This window comes from Neolamprologus brichardi, chromosome 10, assembly GCF_056152115.1.
Source record: "Neolamprologus brichardi isolate AB-2024 chromosome 10, ASM5615211v1, whole genome shotgun sequence".
Classification (NCBI taxonomy): Eukaryota; Metazoa; Chordata; class Actinopteri; order Cichliformes; family Cichlidae; genus Neolamprologus; species Neolamprologus brichardi.
In genome coordinates, this window is record NC_142113.1 from 9,643,345 (window position 1) to 9,661,846 (window position 18,502).

Genomic DNA, 18,502 nt, shown 5'->3' on the forward strand with positions numbered 1-18,502 from the left:
GATAAGTGTTAGTGCCTTTTGTGATACACCGACCACTTGTGTAGAAACATGAGGCAATAATGGTTATGCTAACAACATGTTAACACTGTCACTTTTTACCAAAACATATTCACTACAGAAAATGAACAAACTCTCAAAAATATATGAGAACAAAGAATACAACAGAATCAGAGAAGAGCTGCATAAGAGAAAGCACGTTAGAAAGAAAATGACAATTTCTGCAATTAGATCTTTTGCTGAAACTACAGTTTTCATTGCAATTACCCTCTTTTGTTTGGCCTACTTACTCTGCTTCAACTAAATATTTTTCCAATCAGTCTTGTCACTACCAATGTAGATTCAAAATGAAACCTAACAAGCAATTTCTAATAACTTTATTTAATGGTTCACATTTCTCCTTAAGTCTACATAATCTAACACTTTTAGAAGAACTGAGGATACTCAGACACACATACACATGCAGGAATGAGCTGTAAGTGTTTTAGCTAAGTGAAACCTTTGAGACTTACTTAGCCCTTCACATCAAACCACAGCACATTGTGTACATTTTCATGTAAGAACATTTATCTGGTGATTTCAAGAAGGCAGTGTGTAGGAGGCACTCATAACATGAGCTGGAGCTGCCTGTGGACCTGGTCACACACAGCAGTAGGTGGCTAAAGAAGGAAAAGCAAAGGGCCACTTGAAGTCAACACTTATACTGAATTCACATACTATATGAAAGACATATATACTGTCAGTGTTGTGGAAAGGAAGTTATAACCAACTCTCACCGCAATGCAGTATTCTTTCCACACTTTTGTCTCGTCTTAATTTTCAAAGTATATCACAGAAATATTATTCAACATGATTTTGAAGCTTTTGTTCTTTTACTACTGTTCTCTACATAAGTGTGTGGACCCAATGCTAAAGATGGCTGTTTTATTCTGTTTGTCATATACTTGTAAAATGTGACTGGCTGTTTAGGCAGTGGCTGATTTGAGATAAATCCATGCAGAGGACAGCACAAATGATCTGTACAGCTCTGTGTATCACTTTATATGTTGGTAAGAAATGTGCATTGTCATCATTTGAGCTGTACTGTGTCAACAGCTTGTTTCGCAGGTGTTGCTGAGTCATGCTCTATAAAAAATGTCAGACGAGGGTGAATCTTTTTTTAAAGGGATTTAAACCCTGTCTATTTATCTACCTATATATCTATAGAACACACACATAGCACATACTGAAGCATATTTCATAGGCATCTGGGAAATAAAGCTCATTTTGAGTCTCAGAAGTGCTCTCCCACATAAGATTCCCTGAGGACTAGACCACAGTTTGCAAAGCCGAGGTGTCCACCTCCACACCAGTCTGATGGTGAGACCGCTGCAAATTACTCATGACACTTCCTCTGATGACATTTTTAAAACCGCTTCCTCTGGTGAATGGCATCTCTGCCCCCTTCCAACCATCTATCCACCACCACCATCAACACTCCACCCCAACACACACATTAATTCCCCGGTCTACTCGTGTCACAAGAGAGATTGCTGCCTCCTGCCTTCACCTGATTGACCCCCTTTGAGCAGGTGCTGGATCTGATCCAATCACAGTCAATCTTTTTTTAAACATTTCATTCTTTAAGCAGAACAGGGGCTCAAAATTCCATCATTCAATGACCCGATCAGTCGCCGATAACACAATCAAGCCAATCCCGGCTTATCCCCAGGGAAGCCATTTCAGGAGGGACAGCTGGGAGATGAGGCTACAGACCTACAGAAAGGTGTCAATCTCCCTTGATCCACAGCTCTTTTTCGTGAGCCGTCTATACTGCACAGCATCTAGTTGTTAAAGACCACTTGATATTGTGCTATTACTTAGTGCTCTAAATTCTATTTAATCCTCTGTTAAAGGTCTGCAGCAATCTGCAGTAAAGACATATGCATTAACACATGCACACGTTCACTCTCTTACACAAAGACATACACTCAAGAAACGCTCTCAGACCTGCGATAGATCTCAATTTTTTTACGGCCATTTAAAAGCTACTCTATTGAAAATGTTGCTGGGCCACTGGGCAAATAAAGGTCGAGGGGGATATGAAATAGTTTGTCTTACGGGCCCCTTCCCCCCGTGTGTCCCTGCAGTACCGCGGCCATATCCACATTCATAGCCAATTCATTTATATTGCACTGCCCTTCTCATTGCTAGTCTCAGTCACTAACTACAAGTGACTGCAATGAGATTGAAGCTTCTGGCTAAATCTCCATTGCAAGGCACAAGCTCCATCATTGCTGCTCTGATCACTCCTTATAATCACTGGAACCAGACTATATCCTCGGCTGATTGGGGGAGTCACTGCAGAGAGGAAACAATCACAGAATGTCAGCAGATGATGGACACCGAGACGATGGAGTAGTGGTGGTCACTGTGAGCTACCATGTAAATGGCATGCAAATGTGCACCTGCACCAGCCGAGGAAGTGGAATGAAGAACTGTGGCCTTTTGATTAGGTTCCTTTCCCTCGCGTGAAGTGTACTTTTCTGCAATGATCATCCATGTCTGCCATTTCAGCCAATGAACATGTTGAACATGTGAACAAGCCCAAAGTGCAATTAATGTGCATGCTAACCGTTTCTATTTTAAGCTCAGTGGATGGGTTGTTGAAAGAGCCTAAGTGCCATCGTAGGTTAAATTTAATCTAAAATCAAACAGATAAGACAGGAGTGATGAGATCAATTATTATTTGTGATTTGCAATCTCTGAGCACTGATTGAAATGGGCTCTGCGAGAACGGCATGCCACAGTACTCTATATTCTATAATGATCATTGTCATCAGGGCTGCTTTTTTTCTCTGAATACCTGAAAACCTTGAATGTCTTTAAGGACCCTGGGCAGGTATGCAAAATTAATTCATACGGTCTTTACAGGCGGTCACAGAGTTATTTTTTTGCCATTTACAAAATCTAAGGGCACGCAAAATGTCAGCCGTGGTATTAGATTACCAGAGCCACAGAACAAATTTCATGCACTAACCAAGGAATCTTTTTCCGATGCCTGCATTTTAATTCTGCCTCTCATCTGCTTCCTTTCAGTGAAAGTATAAGAGAAGTATGCAGCTAGTTCCCTAGCCAAGGGTGAAACAGCACATAGCGGCTCTCGGCTGGGAGAAGGCGCTCTGACAGTGATCTTTCCATCAGTTCACTCATCCTTCCAGTGTCCTCCAACACAAGCCATCACTCTAGCAGTCACATCTCTCATCTGCCATTTGTTTCTTCTTTTTTTTTTTTCCACTGTAAAACCACTGCTGTATTTTATAACTCAGTGATAAACTATGTGTCTACCTTTACTGCTCCTGAGCCCAGTGGCACTGAATTGGTTAAGCGCCTCCTTCTCCTGCTGCCACTGAGCTCCACCTCCGGGATCTGGCTCTAGACCAGTGGAGCAAGAGACCTAGGACCGCCTAAACATAAAGGAATGATTGTGGCAGCCCAGTGACATGGAAGCAAGTAGTTCTGATGAAACTGACCGTCAGCTTCAGGTCTGCAGGAACTGAGTCAGTGAGCTGTAGTTGTTTCAGCTCAGCCAAATAAAGGCACTATGAGACGCACTCAAAGCCGATTACAATAAACCAATGAGGAAGCATTAGCCAACACAGCTAACTAGGACTTTAACTGCAGGGAGAGCTCGTTTAAGGCCAGGGCAGGCCTCGGGTTGCACACCGCATGCAAATTTCTGAGGTGTCAACAAACCTACTCCCATCTTTAATCAAGTGCCTACGTCAGCGACATTTTGGTGACATCGGCATACTATTAGAGTTTGGAAAATGATAATGACATACTTGCTTAAGTCCAAAACAAAATTTTGCCTAATATGAAAACTTTATTATTTCAGTTATTTTGAATCTAGACAGCAACCCAACAGATATAGTTTAAAGGAAAACTTTACCAATTTATGCACACAAATTTCTTTTAGTTAAGTACTTAACTAAATATATGGTGTCTGAGCATGCCACACGATGGGCTTTGTGAAGCTACTGCCTATCAACTGCATGTTCACAACACATTTATTTATCTTGTCGATCTTGCTGGCAGAAAACAGGCAAACCTGATCTGCTGGCTTCTTTGAGGGCTCACATTAAAGCTAGTGTAGAGACCGAGATGTTGCTCATGGGGTCTAAATCGCAGTGGAGAACGTTAGCTTGACAGGTGGTGATGTACAGTGATTAGGACTAAGGCTTTAATGAATTTCCAATCATCAAATTAACTTCTTGCAGTAATCTTATTAATGATAGATCCATCTACACAGCATTCGGTGGGAAATAGCTCAAACCTTGGTCGCTGTGACACCACTGTGCAGGGCAGAAACAAAAGCAGTCTGCAGGGGGTTGTTGTTGTTGTGCAAACTACAGACAAAAGCAAAGGCAGCTTTGACGAGTTAAATGAATTAAGAATGCTTACAAGTGACTGTGCATATTGCAAACCTAGCAATATGAGATTAAAGAAATGGGGAAAATGTCAACAAGAAAGGTCTAAATATGAGGGGAACTGACCAAAAGTGCTATATGTAAAGGCTAACAGTCTTTTCTTAAAGTCTGCACAGTAGCACATAGTGCACAAACAGCACAATGATTAATTTGACTTTATTGCAAGACAGAAATAGCAGCAGCAGCCTCCAGTTAAGAGTCCTTGAATATAAAGGGAGGCCAGGCAGTACTGATAAGATTGTCTCATCTGGCTTGCAGGGCTAAAGTGCAGTGTGCAGCCTGGGAAAAAAGAAAAAAAATGGAAGGCAGGATGTGGCTACTATTAGGCAGGTAATGGGATCCATCTGAGATGCATTAGAATCAGTCAAACACAACCACACTTCAGTTCCATTCAAATGACTGTCACAATCACTTCAAATGCACACCTCCAGCATGTACTGTAGGTGACAAAAAAGTGTATCTGGCTGTGGAGCAGCTCCTCTGAAGTTGTGCCAGGCTCAGGCACTTTCCTAATAGTGACGGCTGGGAGAGTGGCAGTGAGACTGATGTGCATGAGAGCTGTCAGCCTCTGCCCATAACAAATGCCACATCTCCACCGTGACAGAATGGAGACAGAAGGGAGGGACTGAGGTGGGAGGGAGAGGAGGTGTGGAGGTTACAGACAAAACCTGTGACCCAATTGTGGCCACACCAGCTGTTTCTCCTTCGCTGCCTCCCAACTACCGCCTTCTCTGCAGACCACATCCTGCTAATTGGCAACATAGCACACAGATACACGCGCACATATATATATATATATATATATATGAGGAGTTGCTAAATAATATCAGTGAAATGGCCTGTTCCCAGTGAGAAAGAACATTCGCTGGTGCCTTAAGCTGTAGTTCTCTGATGATTGATAAGTGTTTCAAAACAGACTTCCCAGAAATATAAATGACTAGCTGCCCTGCCACCATGCTGGCTAATGTCCCCCTTGACATGCACATAGGCTGACAGACAGAAAGACGGACTGATGGCTGACTGACAGACTGACACACATAGTGCCACCAAGATTCTATGAAGGGGAAACTGAATTAATTGGTTTTTCCTTCTGTGGATAAGTCTTCAGAGTGGTGTGTATGTGGCGATAATGGTAGGTTGCACTGACAGGCAGGTTATTTAATAAATCCTGGGATGTGTAAGGCTGAAAGAAAGGACACACACAAAACAGAGAGAACCACTTTCTTTTTTTTTGCTCTGTATCTTGTCTGCCATAGCCCCAAGTATCAACCTCTGATGTTCTTTTTTTTGTGCCAAAGACACTCAAACGCGCTCGTACGCACACATATGTACGTGCACACGTATACGCACACGCAGCCCTAATCACGCACCCACATAAATACACTTAATCGCTGACACACTCACGCATGGCAAGAGCAGTACTGCTAACACATCCAAGCATGCACAAGTAGGCTATAAAAGCACACACAGAAACATGCACAAGATCTCGCTCAATCAGTCTGATTTGTTTGTTTCCTCCTAAGCATTTGAGGATTCCTCAAGGAGGGAAAAAACTTTGTATAATCAAGTCAATTATGTCATTCAATCAAGTCGAAAATCATTTCGAGCCCTTTCTCACATCCATTGATTGCAAAGTCGTGCTGAATATTTGCTTGCTGCGTTCTATTGTGCAAATAAGCTATCTTTATTTGGAATGGCAGGCCAGGCCACGGTGAGGTCTTCGATGCCACTTCCAACTGAAAAAAAGGGAGCAAAACAAAGTCCTTCACCTTGCTCACTGTCAGTCAAGAAACTAACAGTGGGCTTCATAGGGGAGAGCTGGTTGCATATTGTCTCAGAACAAGAAAAAAAAATGCAGTTTCTATTAATTTCTAAGGGCTCTTTTGTCTCCGTCAGTACCGCGGTACATTATGTGCCCATGAAAAATCCATCCTCACTAAAATTGTTTAAACTCAAGGTCAAGTGCTGATGTTACAGGGACTGTATCAGCTGAAGGTGACCTTGACTGATGTGGATTATGACATGAGGGAAATGGATCTCTGCTCAGTGTGGGGAAATTATCTGTGAAATGCTGCCACTGTATCAAAGACTGTTTGTGTGTGTGTGTGTGTGTGTGTGTGTGTGTGTGTGCATGCGCACGTCTTTTAGAGCCAGCGTGTGAGAGCGCTATATATACGTCCTTGTATAGATGGGTGTGCATATATGCCTCACTCATGGGTGGGGGGATTTGCGTGTGAGAACAGCACGAAGCAGCAGCATAAAGAAACAGACAGCTAAATACAAGGCTGTGCCGATGCCGTCACAATAGCCCGTTGAAACTTTATTTCCAATCCTGAGATGTATTTGATTCTTATGTTATGCTATCACAGATAAAAAGAAAACATTATTTGTTTTTGTTCGGAGGGTTTTTTTTCCTCTTTGTAGGGTGGTTTGGTCATGGCAGCTGGTTGTCACTGCTTGTTTGCTCTGTAAGTAAAATACATGTTGCTGACCAGCCATGGTGCACTGCGTGAAGCTACTATATCTTCAGATGTTTGCTTGTCGAAACACATATTCATTTGTTCAACTGTAAAGATAAAGGGAAAAACCTGCCCTGCTGATTCCTCTTAAGGCTCAACGTTTGAGATAGCTATAAAGACTGAGATGCTGGTCAAGAGGTCAAAGTTACACCGGAGTTAATCCAACATTTAATGGGAATTGAGAAGCGCTAAAGTGCGGGCTATTGTGACAACACCACGCGCGGTGATAAGAAAAAACAAGTCTTACCTTCCCAAACTGTTCAAAATACTGCTTCACGTCTTCCACTACTGTATTGGCTGACAAGCCACCCACAAATATTTTCTTTGTTCTTGTGACCATCTGGAAGGAAAAAGGGCGACAGGAGATGATTAGTGACAAAAGCTTCAAATGCTTTGTGCAACACCTTTAATGAGACTTCATACACAGTAAGTGAGCAGCACCTGGGTTGGAGGATGTAACAGGGCAAAGACAGTGTGATGCTAAACAGGAATACATGCATTCACACAACGAAGGTTAAAAAAAAGTAGCACCAGTAAGATCACAAACACTTCCTTTTTAGAAGGAAAAACAAAAATATTTTAGTCATGCACCTTTTCTGCACAATAGCTTTTCGGACGGACGCGCAAATCAAATCAGATTGTGAGAGAATTTAAAATTTCATCCATTTCATCCTTAAAAGTTTGTTTATCTTACCAAAAATAATAATAATAATAATTTATGGACTTTCCAAAAAAAAAGAAAAACAATTAATGAGAACTAGGAGATGGAATCAGAGTGCATTAAAGCCTCATTTAGCTTCAAACAGCGAGAATATTAAGGATTATTACCCACAGAATCAAAAAGGGCACAAACATCTGCTGCCGACTACATGCTAAATTTAGGAGGACAATTTAACAGGGAAACACGGCAACAATTCAACATCGGCATGAGTGTAAAATCTTTTTTTTTTTCACGCACACAAGGTTGCACCGATTAAAAATTAGCTGGCAAACTAAATGAAGTGATATTTATGTAGCAATATTTCTCAACACACCAAGTGTTTTCATAAACTCACAACCCCTTAACATCTAACAAATTAAACCGTATTAAAGGGTCTGTGTTATTTGTATTTTTTCTTTTAAGTGCAGGATATGATGTTATTATGATTAATGCTTTGGCCTCATCTGACTCTGCAATGAGAGGCTGCCTCTAACACTATGGGGAGAAGGACTTTCACCTCAGACTGTTTCAGTGGTGATCACATTGCAGCTTATTATCTGATCCAGTCCTCGCTAGTAGCTCTACCTTTTAATGGTACAAAGAGAATACTAAACGTATTTTTATTATGATCATGAAAATTCGCAATTATGCTGGTTATGGCATTAGTGAGGTCAATTAATCATCAACTTTGGAAACATCACTTGTTAATCTATCTATTGCCAAATGCGGTAGCACAGTGTTGATCGAGCTCTATGGCCCACTGCTGAGAGTAATGCAATATTTATCAATGCATGGTATTATCACCCATGTCTGTGGTGACTTTCCCGGAAGAAAAAAAGGAAAAAAAAGAAGTTGTATTTAGTTGCTACTAATGCGATCAGAACATTTCCTTCTGCTGCAGCTTCACATTAAAAGCATCTACAGTAAGTGGCGAAACACAAATGGCCTTTTTTATGAAGTAGTCACCGCAAATGTAGTGTCTATCAGTGAGTGTTGCACTAAAGGCTATCATTCATCAAATATGCATCGACAAAACAAGACAGTGGTCATTTTCAGCATCTTCCCGCAGTTTGAAATACGGCAGGCACTAATGGATCAAAGAAGGAGCAGCCACAGTGAGCTGCAGGCACCAGGCTGCACATCCTCAACTACTGACAGAGATAAGCCACGTTCCCTTTCGCTGTGCCCTACTATGTCCACAGTTATGCTATGTAAGACATAGTTTATGGGAAGAAATACATGTGTTGCTTGACTTGAAATTACAAGGGTTTTGTATGATGCCTCCTACTTTCTGAAACCAGTATAATTAAACCATGTTGGTCAGGAGTCACATCTAATTATACTCACTGGCCACTTTATTGGGTATAACCGCTAATTGCTCATTAATGCAACTATTTGATCAGCTAATCACATGGCAGCAGCTCAGTGAATTTAGGTGTGTAGACAAGATCATTATGACCTGTTTACTTCAAACTGAGCATCAGAATGGGTAAGAAAGGTGATTTAAATGTCTTTGAATGTGGCATGGTTGTTGGTGCCAGATGGGAAACAACCAGGCTTTATAGAGAATGGGTAAAAAAAAAAAACAGAGACTAGCTAGTGATCAGTAGTTCAGAAAAGAATTGCCAGACTGCTTCAAGCTAATAGGAAGGCAACAGTAACTCAAGTAACCCCTAGTTACAACCGAGGTATGCAGAAGAGCATCTCTGATCACACAGCCTGTGAAATGGGCTACAGCAACAGAAGACCACACTGGGTGCCACTCCTGTCAGCTAATAAAAGGAAACGGAGGCTACAGTTCACACGGTTCCCCAACAGTGCACAGCAGAAAACTGGAAAAAATTGTGTCTGGTCTGATGAGTCTCGATTTCTGCTGTGATGCTAAGACAGCAGGATCACAATTTGGCTAACAACTAAACAAGATGAAAACATCCCGACTTGTATCAAAGGTTCAGGCTACTGGTGGTATAAAGGTGTGGGGGATATTTACTTGGCACATTTTGGGCCCCTTAGTGCTTATCATGTCCATTCTTGTAAGACTTGGCTTAGTTTGCTCATATTCAGCTGATTTTCATCTCGAACTGGTTACTTGAACCTGACAGTGAGTTCACTGTACTCAAATGGCTTTCACAGTCACCCGATCTCAATCTAATAGAGCACCTTCAGGATATAATAGAACAGGAGATTTGTGTCATAGATGTGGAGCCGACAAATCTGTATTGCGTGACGCTACCATATACACAAACTAACCATGCCTTTACCATGTGTGGAGTGAGTTTGGGCTTCTAGTGAGGGGCAAAAGTCCCCAACAAAACACAAGACAAAATTAGAGAGTCATTCGGATATAGAATTTGCCAATGATACAATTGTAAATCAATTATCCTGTTAGGAATCCAAAGTCTGAGCTAAAAATATTTATAAACTGCCCTACATTACCTATGTGAAGAGGAAGAATGACGAGCTAGTGCAATGAAAGTCTGACCTAATTTTGGAACAAATAGGGAAAAATTGAGAAGAAAAGTTGAGCCCTTGACCCCAGAGTGAAAGGATCCAGTGGCTCTGGTTTGGAGGAAAGGATCACTGCAATTAAATACAAACTATCCATCCATCCTCTTTTCTGTCCCAAGGCAATAAAGAGTTTTTCTGTTTTGACATGTATGATGATGATGGAAATCCTGCCGTGAAACTGCAGTACCTTCTTCTGCTTCTTCACCCAAACAACAGTCAGTGTTTTTCCTTAGTCTTGAACATAGGGCATAGATTTTTGAACAGGTGCTGTCAACCACCACAATCAAAACCCAAAATGAAGGAATATGTTTTGGAAAAACTGTGCTCAAGCCCTCCGGTAGAGCTCCAGAGATTGGAGAATCAATACCAAAGCACACTGAAGCTGTTCTCTTTGTATATGCTGGCCCAACACCTTACTAAGACATGGTAGGTTTTGACTTTAACTTATGATGCATCTTATAAGGTCAGCTTGTTTTTCTTGTACCAGTTTGGCCTGTGCAAACAGAGAAAGAACAAGATTACTGTACTTTGAAGAAGACCACATTAACCCAAACAAAATATTTACTGTCTCTGTAAAGTACTAAACCCATTCTACAGATTGAAAACGCGCTGATACGATGTGGTATATAATGATTTCTGATGCACCGCTCTGTAATCTGACTGGCAAAACAAACAAATTTAAAAAAAAAAAAAAAAAAAGAGGTAGAAAACGCAGTGGAGAAAGTCACGGCTCTGATCTCTCTCGGCTCGCCTAAATCAAACAAAAATAAATGATGGGGGCTGGATAAACATACTCTGGAGATGCCCGGCAAACAATCAAGAAAGCTGAAAGAGTCTACCTTGATCAAAATGCTGACCGAAACACTTTCCATCTATGAAAGAGGCTTAACACTGAGAAAAAAAGAAGCGACGTTCAGCTAGAGCTGAAGAACCATCTGTCAAGTGCTTTCCAGGTGCACACAGTCTCACAGGCACATAGCCTGCACATATGCACACAGCCTCCCACACATGGGTCCTCTCCTACAGTTAGTTTCTTTTTCATGAATTTTGCGCAAGTGATTTTTTTAAAAAAATATTGTTTTATCATACAACTCAATTAATCCAACTACAAAACAAAAAAGGGAAAAGAAATGAAGTCATTTCCCAGTTTCAACACTAATTTAAAGGTGAAGAAGGGAAAAGAGCTCAGCGCACAGCATCTTCTTTAGGCCTGGGGATGCCGCCAAGATGAACAAATAACCAGAAAAAAAATAACCACGAGAGGCCGGGGCTGACACTGCACGCTCAACCAGTAAAAATGTAATCAGCGATGTTTTATTACACTGACAAGAGCAACGAGTCTCACTCAGCGCTTCATCAACTTCATGAGAATGTGCAATGGGCCACAGGTTTAAATATGCAAACACAGCTTGTGTAGTAATTAGTGATGGCACACAGGTGTCTAAATACTCTTGACCATCAATATCGCTGCAGATACTAGCCTGAACAATTCATAGAAAAACAAACAAATCAGTAAATCCAGTGTTTGACATGCTATAAAGCGAAATCTGAGTTCATCTGTGTGAGTTAAATCATCGTAAATCAAGCTTTCCAAGATGGTACCTCTGTTGGTCCTTAGGTTAAATTGCTATTAGAAGGTTCGCGTGGTAAAGAGGTAGTACCAGCCAAATTATGCATGCTAACATGCAGTGTCACCTAATGTCAACGTGGCAATGATAATCTCAAAGCACACCTGAGGATGAGAGAGTACAGCTTAGACTGAAGAAAGCCAAGTCAAGTCTAGCATTACAAAGCCGAGCCTGACAAGCTGAGTCTGAGATGTCACCAGATCAGAGTAAAGGTAAAGATGCTGCTCTTTTCTGGTGGGTTTTCCCTCGTGGTGATGAGAATATAAGACTAACAGAGTTGTTTTCTTTCCCTGCTCTCATTTAATACTTCTATTTGCTGCTCTGTAAAAACCTTTACAGGCTCTCAGTGAAGCTTGATGATGTTTCTTATTCACTGCTTTGCAGCCCTTGACTACTGGCGGACATGCAAAGTATCAACTGACTAAATTAGGGTTATTCACTGGCCAAAACCCAGCAGCTGCATCATCTTCTGAACCCCTCCTCCTCCCAACATCATGCCTCGGGCCTCAGGGGTTATCAGCCTTGGACGCTGCCGCAGGCAACCCCCAGCCAGACAGCTGCTGATAAACTGGCTGTGCAAGCATTTATCAACATCACTCACTTTTATCATTGCCAATCTAGGTATAAAAAAATAAAAAATACAAAATAAACAAGCCAATGTTCATGTCTGCTTGCCTCTCCACATCAGCTGTTTGTCCTGCTTTCCTTCTGGGCCACCGATTCCCCTGCTCATATTTCAGCCTCACTCCATCAGGCAGCAACTGGTCAAGTTTTCAGCCCTGTCTTCATACTCTGACATGTGTGCCCAATAGCTGATAGGATTGCTTGAGCCCTGGCACAACACAATTACTTTCTTTATTTCTCTCTCCATGGTGACAACAGGCATTAAGCCTCATAGCGCCAGAGCGGCAAAGTGAGTGAACTTATTGGAATCAACTGCGTTAGCTTATTTGTCTTTAAACATACACAGATCATAATGTAAGATGAAATTATATTGATTTCTTTTCCTTATCGCACCAACTGTTATATTAATTATACATTTGAAATGTAGGAAAGATATAAGTGACATAAGTGAACACAGCAGGGACGGAGCTGTACATCATAGTACTTTTAATGTTTGCAACCATTTTCAACGATATGCAAAGGGTTACAAGTGATCTCAATGTGTTTAGATAAAAGGTCTATAAATGGAGACGACTGTGTACTGTGGCTACTCTCCTGAGATGTGCGCCTCCAGCTAAAATCCCTCCAAAAGCACACCACAGAATCCCAGTGTAACATCCCTTAGCGCGTGAAGGGCACCTAGAAGCTCCATAATGCTACTGAAATGAAGAGCATGCAGCACTACGTGAAAAGGACACTACACACCAATATGAAGACCGCATCTAAACAGTGAACTTCCACAACAATACAATACAGACCTACTGGGCTGTCTCTTTGCATACAGCTTGCTTGCCATCATTTTAGGGGGAAATTAATTCGATTGATGAATGTATCTTACATTTAGGTTATCATATCAGGTTTGCTGAAAGAAGGACGAAAACTATCCTTCATGTTTGCACTAATAAGTGCACCCGTGAGCTGCAATCGCAAATAAAACCGTGTTCGATGTTGTCAGACATATCATTACTGTACATTTCCTGAAAATATTGTCATATAATTGAGGCTATATCTGCTTTCCCTATTAGCCTCATATATTTTGTATGTGCATACGTGTAATTTTGATGAATGAATCAGTTACCAGCATGTGTTATCCGACAATAGAGCTTGATAGATCCGCTACACGCCAATGTATTAGTATCAGCATTCATAACAGCCAATAAATGAAAAATAATGAAGAGATGGGAGAAACACCCTTCAACAATTTTCCACATCATTTGTCCACCAGAGGGCACTCTACAGCTTCCTTGTTGGCAAAAAGTGCTTGGAACCTAAACAGCAAACAGATAATTTGAGCAGTGGGACGATAATCCACGACTCATTGTGACAAAACCATGAGTTTATTTTTAAACTGCATTGTCATATTATCTGAATAAGGACTCAATAATAACTGAATATAATAAATGTTGGAGAAATGTGTTTGTGTTTTGTGTCGATATATCCGATATGCCAGATTTTTAAATACCGAAATATCATTATTTTATTGGTCTTAAAAAGATACTATATCTGATCGAATATAATTTACTGGTATTTATTAGTAAAAAAATAATAATAATTGCAATGAAACCAAGATGAAAAAATTGAAAAATTTATTTATTTGTGAGTAAGTCACCAATTTAATTTGTACTTGTTTCATTCCACAGACCTTCTACAGTCTGCATTGTCTACTGACATTTAGAAGTTTCTGCTGGATTCTCTCTAAATCTACCTCCTCACTCCTCAGAAATACAGACAGATGAAGTGAAAATGCCATTAACTGAGTTGATGACAACACATTATGTTACCTTAAGTGCAACAAAGCCTTCACACCAAGTATTACACTGAACATTTTGAGGGTTAGAGCAAGAGAAGAGGGAATTGTTGTCGCCTGAGCTTTTGGAACATTGCGGTGTTTTGCAGTTAAGACAAGAATTAACGTAAACATACAAAAAAAAAAAAAAGTAGAAAAAAAGAGTGTTGACATTGTTGACGTGAAATTGCCTAACTGATGAGTCTTTGCTTCTTCCATGCTTTTATAGCTGTTCCACTAGCAACTGGAGCACCAACGCTGACATGTGGCATAGTAAACAAGGAACAACACAGAATTGGGATTGTTGCAATCACAGTTCACAGTTGGGGTTTAACAGCACGTCTATTCATCTTGCACTGTTCAGTACAAGATGTCTGGTTTGCTAAAATATGTCCTCGGGTCAGTCTACCCTGCAATCCCGAAGTGTCAGAAGCCTTAGCAACATGCAGCATTTGAGCTCTTTAATTAGCCCAATTCTAATTTTAAAAGTGAAATACTCATCTCTTCTTTTGTTTGTTTGTTGTCTTCTTCTGTACTGACACATAGTAAACCATAACTCCAAAGTTAACGCTCGCAACGAACAGTAAATTTTGTATCTCATCACGCCGATCGTGCTGTTGAGAAGTTTTCCTGCCATACTTGAGATACAAGGAGCAAAGGTTGTTAACGATCGTCTTGTTTTAGGATTTATCTTTTTAAAACGCAAAATGCATTTCTCGTTTCATAACAATTTACATAACTGCTGTTATTTTTCTAAAAATATGTAGCAGGAGCATTAACATCGAGTCGACTGGATGAAATGACTTTGAAATTGCATCTAATTTGACACAGATTGTTTTACATGTTAACGAAGGAATTTTCTTAACTAAATCACACACTATGCAATAATAGTCACGAAGAAACTGAAAATTCCCTGCGCTGCATTTAAAGCCATATTAGTTCTGATCATTCCGGTCTGCCTGCAGTATTTTAAAAAGTCTTTTTCAACAACATTCAGTTCAAGCTGACACTTTTAAAAAATGGACCACACTTCAACCCAGTTTTCCTTTAACCCAATTTTTTCAAACATTCAGTTATTTTCGCACATCCCTAAGAGACAGTAAGGAGAGTTATCAGCGTGAATCAGAAAGTTCGTGTGTGCCTCTGCTTCAATGTGTTTCTAATTTCTTGAGTGTGCGAGGCTGTGCATGCAAAGGGCTACAACAATTACTGCCCTAGTGCATTTATCATGGTAATAGAAGGCGTGCCACAGATGAGAGGGAGACCAAAGAAAAAAAAAAGTAAAAAGCTTCTGGTGCACTCTTATCAACACCTGTTAGCAGTTTTAAACAAAGACAGACGGAACCAAATGACTAACCATATACCTCTAAGAACAGCATGACCTTTTCTCTGAGGTCATCAAGAAAAGAAATGGCAGAAGCTATCTCACTGTGCCTGTCACTTTAGTAATGAGGACTAGCCCTGGACTATTTTAATATTTTTATAAGTTAGAAAGAGACTGGTTTTCATTTTGTAACTGTTGGAGAGGGGGGGGGGGGGGGGGGGGGGGGCATAATGGAATCTTGATTTTAATAAAAGCACAACTCAAATTGACAATATCAATCTTTTTTCAGAACTTTGCATTTAGATTGGCCCTCCAGTTAATCATATTCTTTTGGATATCAAACGGATTTAAAATAGCAATCCTTCAACTGTAAATCACTGGAACACAACGTTTCATTGTCCAGGGTACTTCAATGCATAAAAAAAGACTGCCATTGTCAATTCACATTTTAAAAAAAAAAAAAAGCCGTTTTATTCACATGTAGTTTTCCAAAAGCACTTAAAACTGTTTTGTGTACTGCACTCTATGTATTTTTACTGTTATAACTTTAGTCTGAAGCCCAAAAAGCCTGAATTGATGCCAGTGTAGAAGAAACATAACACAAACTCATGCTAAAGGCCAAGTGTATTACAAAAACCAATAGAATAATATTGGAATTGCATAATACAATATCAAATTTCATTCATCAGTTTGACAAAAGGAAGATTTATTTAGAATTAATATCTCTCCATCACAAGAGAAGAACTGGACAAACCTCCATGTCAACAAGAGAAGGACACACAGCCAAGACAATATACTGATGCATGATGCATCAACCACAGCCAAAAGCACCAAAACCAACTGGGTGTCTGAAAGAGGAATCCCCCAGCAAGTAAAATCCAAGAAGGTGTATTTGAAATAGCACTGGGACACCAGGCATACGTGTTGCTGCCACACCCAACTATCCTCCAGCATCTGCAAGGAGACCAACCCAACAAAAAGGCACGTGGAAGTGGGCTGCAGAGGGTCTGGCAAATCTCAGTCCTCAATTGGACCCACAGTGAATGCAACAGCACTTGACATTAAATTGAATGTTTATGTTTAATAAATTCTGAATTTGTGCAAAGTTCTCTTAATCACTTTTGTATGATACTCAATTAAAGGTTTTAGGAAAGCTAACTAGAAGTGATACATGCCATTCATAATCACCATTTTCCACTTGGAAACAAATATATTTTTTAATGTTTAAATTAAGAAATGAATTTACTTTTCTTTGCTGGAGGATAGAACTTGGCCACACAGACGCACAAACACAAACACACAGTATAGGCAATAAAAACAAAGGCAGTTTCCCCTCCTTAAACATGTTATCTGACTCAAAAAAAAAAAGACAGAAAAAGCAACTTGGAACATATCTTTTAAGCCATGCCGCACAAAGTCACTCAAGACCAGACTGTTTCACTGTGAAGACATATAATGACATTCTTTGTATCCACGGTAAGTGTAAACAATGTATCTCATTGCAAATCCTTTATAACATTTGGCTCCTGGTTTAAGTGTGCACTATAAAAGCAGGGGCTGCTACTGCTGCTGCGACTGTCGAGGAAACCTGTATAGATAAGCCTGTAGCTAATATTGTAGTATCCAACAATATTGTTATTTGTGGAAAATTTAAGACTGCTACCTGTGGCAGCAAACACAATTCAAAGAGCCTTTGTGCTGCACCTACAAAAAAGCTATTAGTGTTTTGAACACGCACGCAAAACAAAGAATGCAATGGCAACGAGTGAACATTATTAACTCTCCAAGTAGGATATGAGAGAAGATTAATATAGTGTGAAACAATATAAAAGTAGAGGAGAAGAAGGCAGAAAAAAAAGTGCAACGTATTTATGCAAATCTTGACAATCCGGCTCTGATGTTTTAAGCATGTTGTCTTACATTCTATTCAGAGAGGCATGGCAATGACAGATGGCGACAAAGACAGGTAATATATTTACTGGAAAAATTGTAAGCTGATAACATTTATGGTGAGAAGAAGGGAGGAAAATAGTGTTTATTCGCACATTATTAATGGATGTCCTTGCCTTTTTTTTCTAGCATGAAAATCGCCCGTCTTTCAGCGCTTTAAAGTGCAAAAAAGGTTATTTAAAACTCTGCCATACTTTGAGTGCTGTTTTCATACTTTTTAATTCATAAAACACTCTAAAACATATATCTAATGGATTAATTACTACATAAACCTATGTCAGTATTTGTGGGAATATTTACTGACTCGGTCACAGTTTAGAATGAGTGCAAAATTTGGCTTCCCTGCAGTTTATTTATTTACCAGGGCTTTTTAACTATGAGCACAGCTGCACTTTGCATTAAGTGCCATGAAGTCTAGTGTCTGATTGTTGTGATGCGTGTGGTGCATGTCTGGACAATTTTAGAGATTAGTATCTTTCTGCTGCACTTTGAATACTGATTGTAGAGATGGTGCGTTTGGGACTGCAAGCAATAGTCTAATGTCCTAATCTCAACAAAAACATCAGTGATTGAATAAGTTGGGAAAAATCTGTGTGGAAGATGTAGGGTCTAACTTGGAACTTAAACGGGACTGAAGCTGCTATGAGCTATTAACCCACACCCCTCCCCCCACATCTATCTTAAAGAAGAGGACACAGAAAGGTAAAATAAATAAACGAGAGCTCCAGTGAAATAACTTCATAATGCATTTTTTAATGTGCATGTCTTTGTGTGTCTCTGTTGCTCATTGTTCCAGTACTAACTGTCCACTATGTGTGCAATAAAAACACCGCTGCAGATTTTACACTTGCTTTTCCCAGACGTAAAATTTCAGACTCAATTTCCTCTGCCACCGTGGTCAGTCTGCAGTGATGAATCAGGGGCAGCACCTATTTGCATAAATTTCCATTCTGTCCTC

The 18,502-nt window shown here is 40.2% G+C and overlaps 1 protein-coding gene across 7 annotated transcripts in view; it reads right to left on the reverse strand.

Annotated features, from left to right (window-relative positions):
- The window catches only part of msi2b (musashi RNA-binding protein 2b), a 257,841-nt gene that overhangs the window by 169,724 nt on the left and 69,615 nt on the right, over nt 1-18,502 (reverse strand). For all 7 annotated transcript variants that reach the window (XM_006799518.3, XM_035911472.2, XM_006799517.3 and 4 more), the window contains exon 6: nt 7,233-7,325. In XM_006799518.3, coding sequence (XP_006799581.1) covers nt 7,233-7,325 — 93 coding nt within the window. The remainder of the gene's footprint in view (nt 1-7,232; nt 7,326-18,502) is intronic.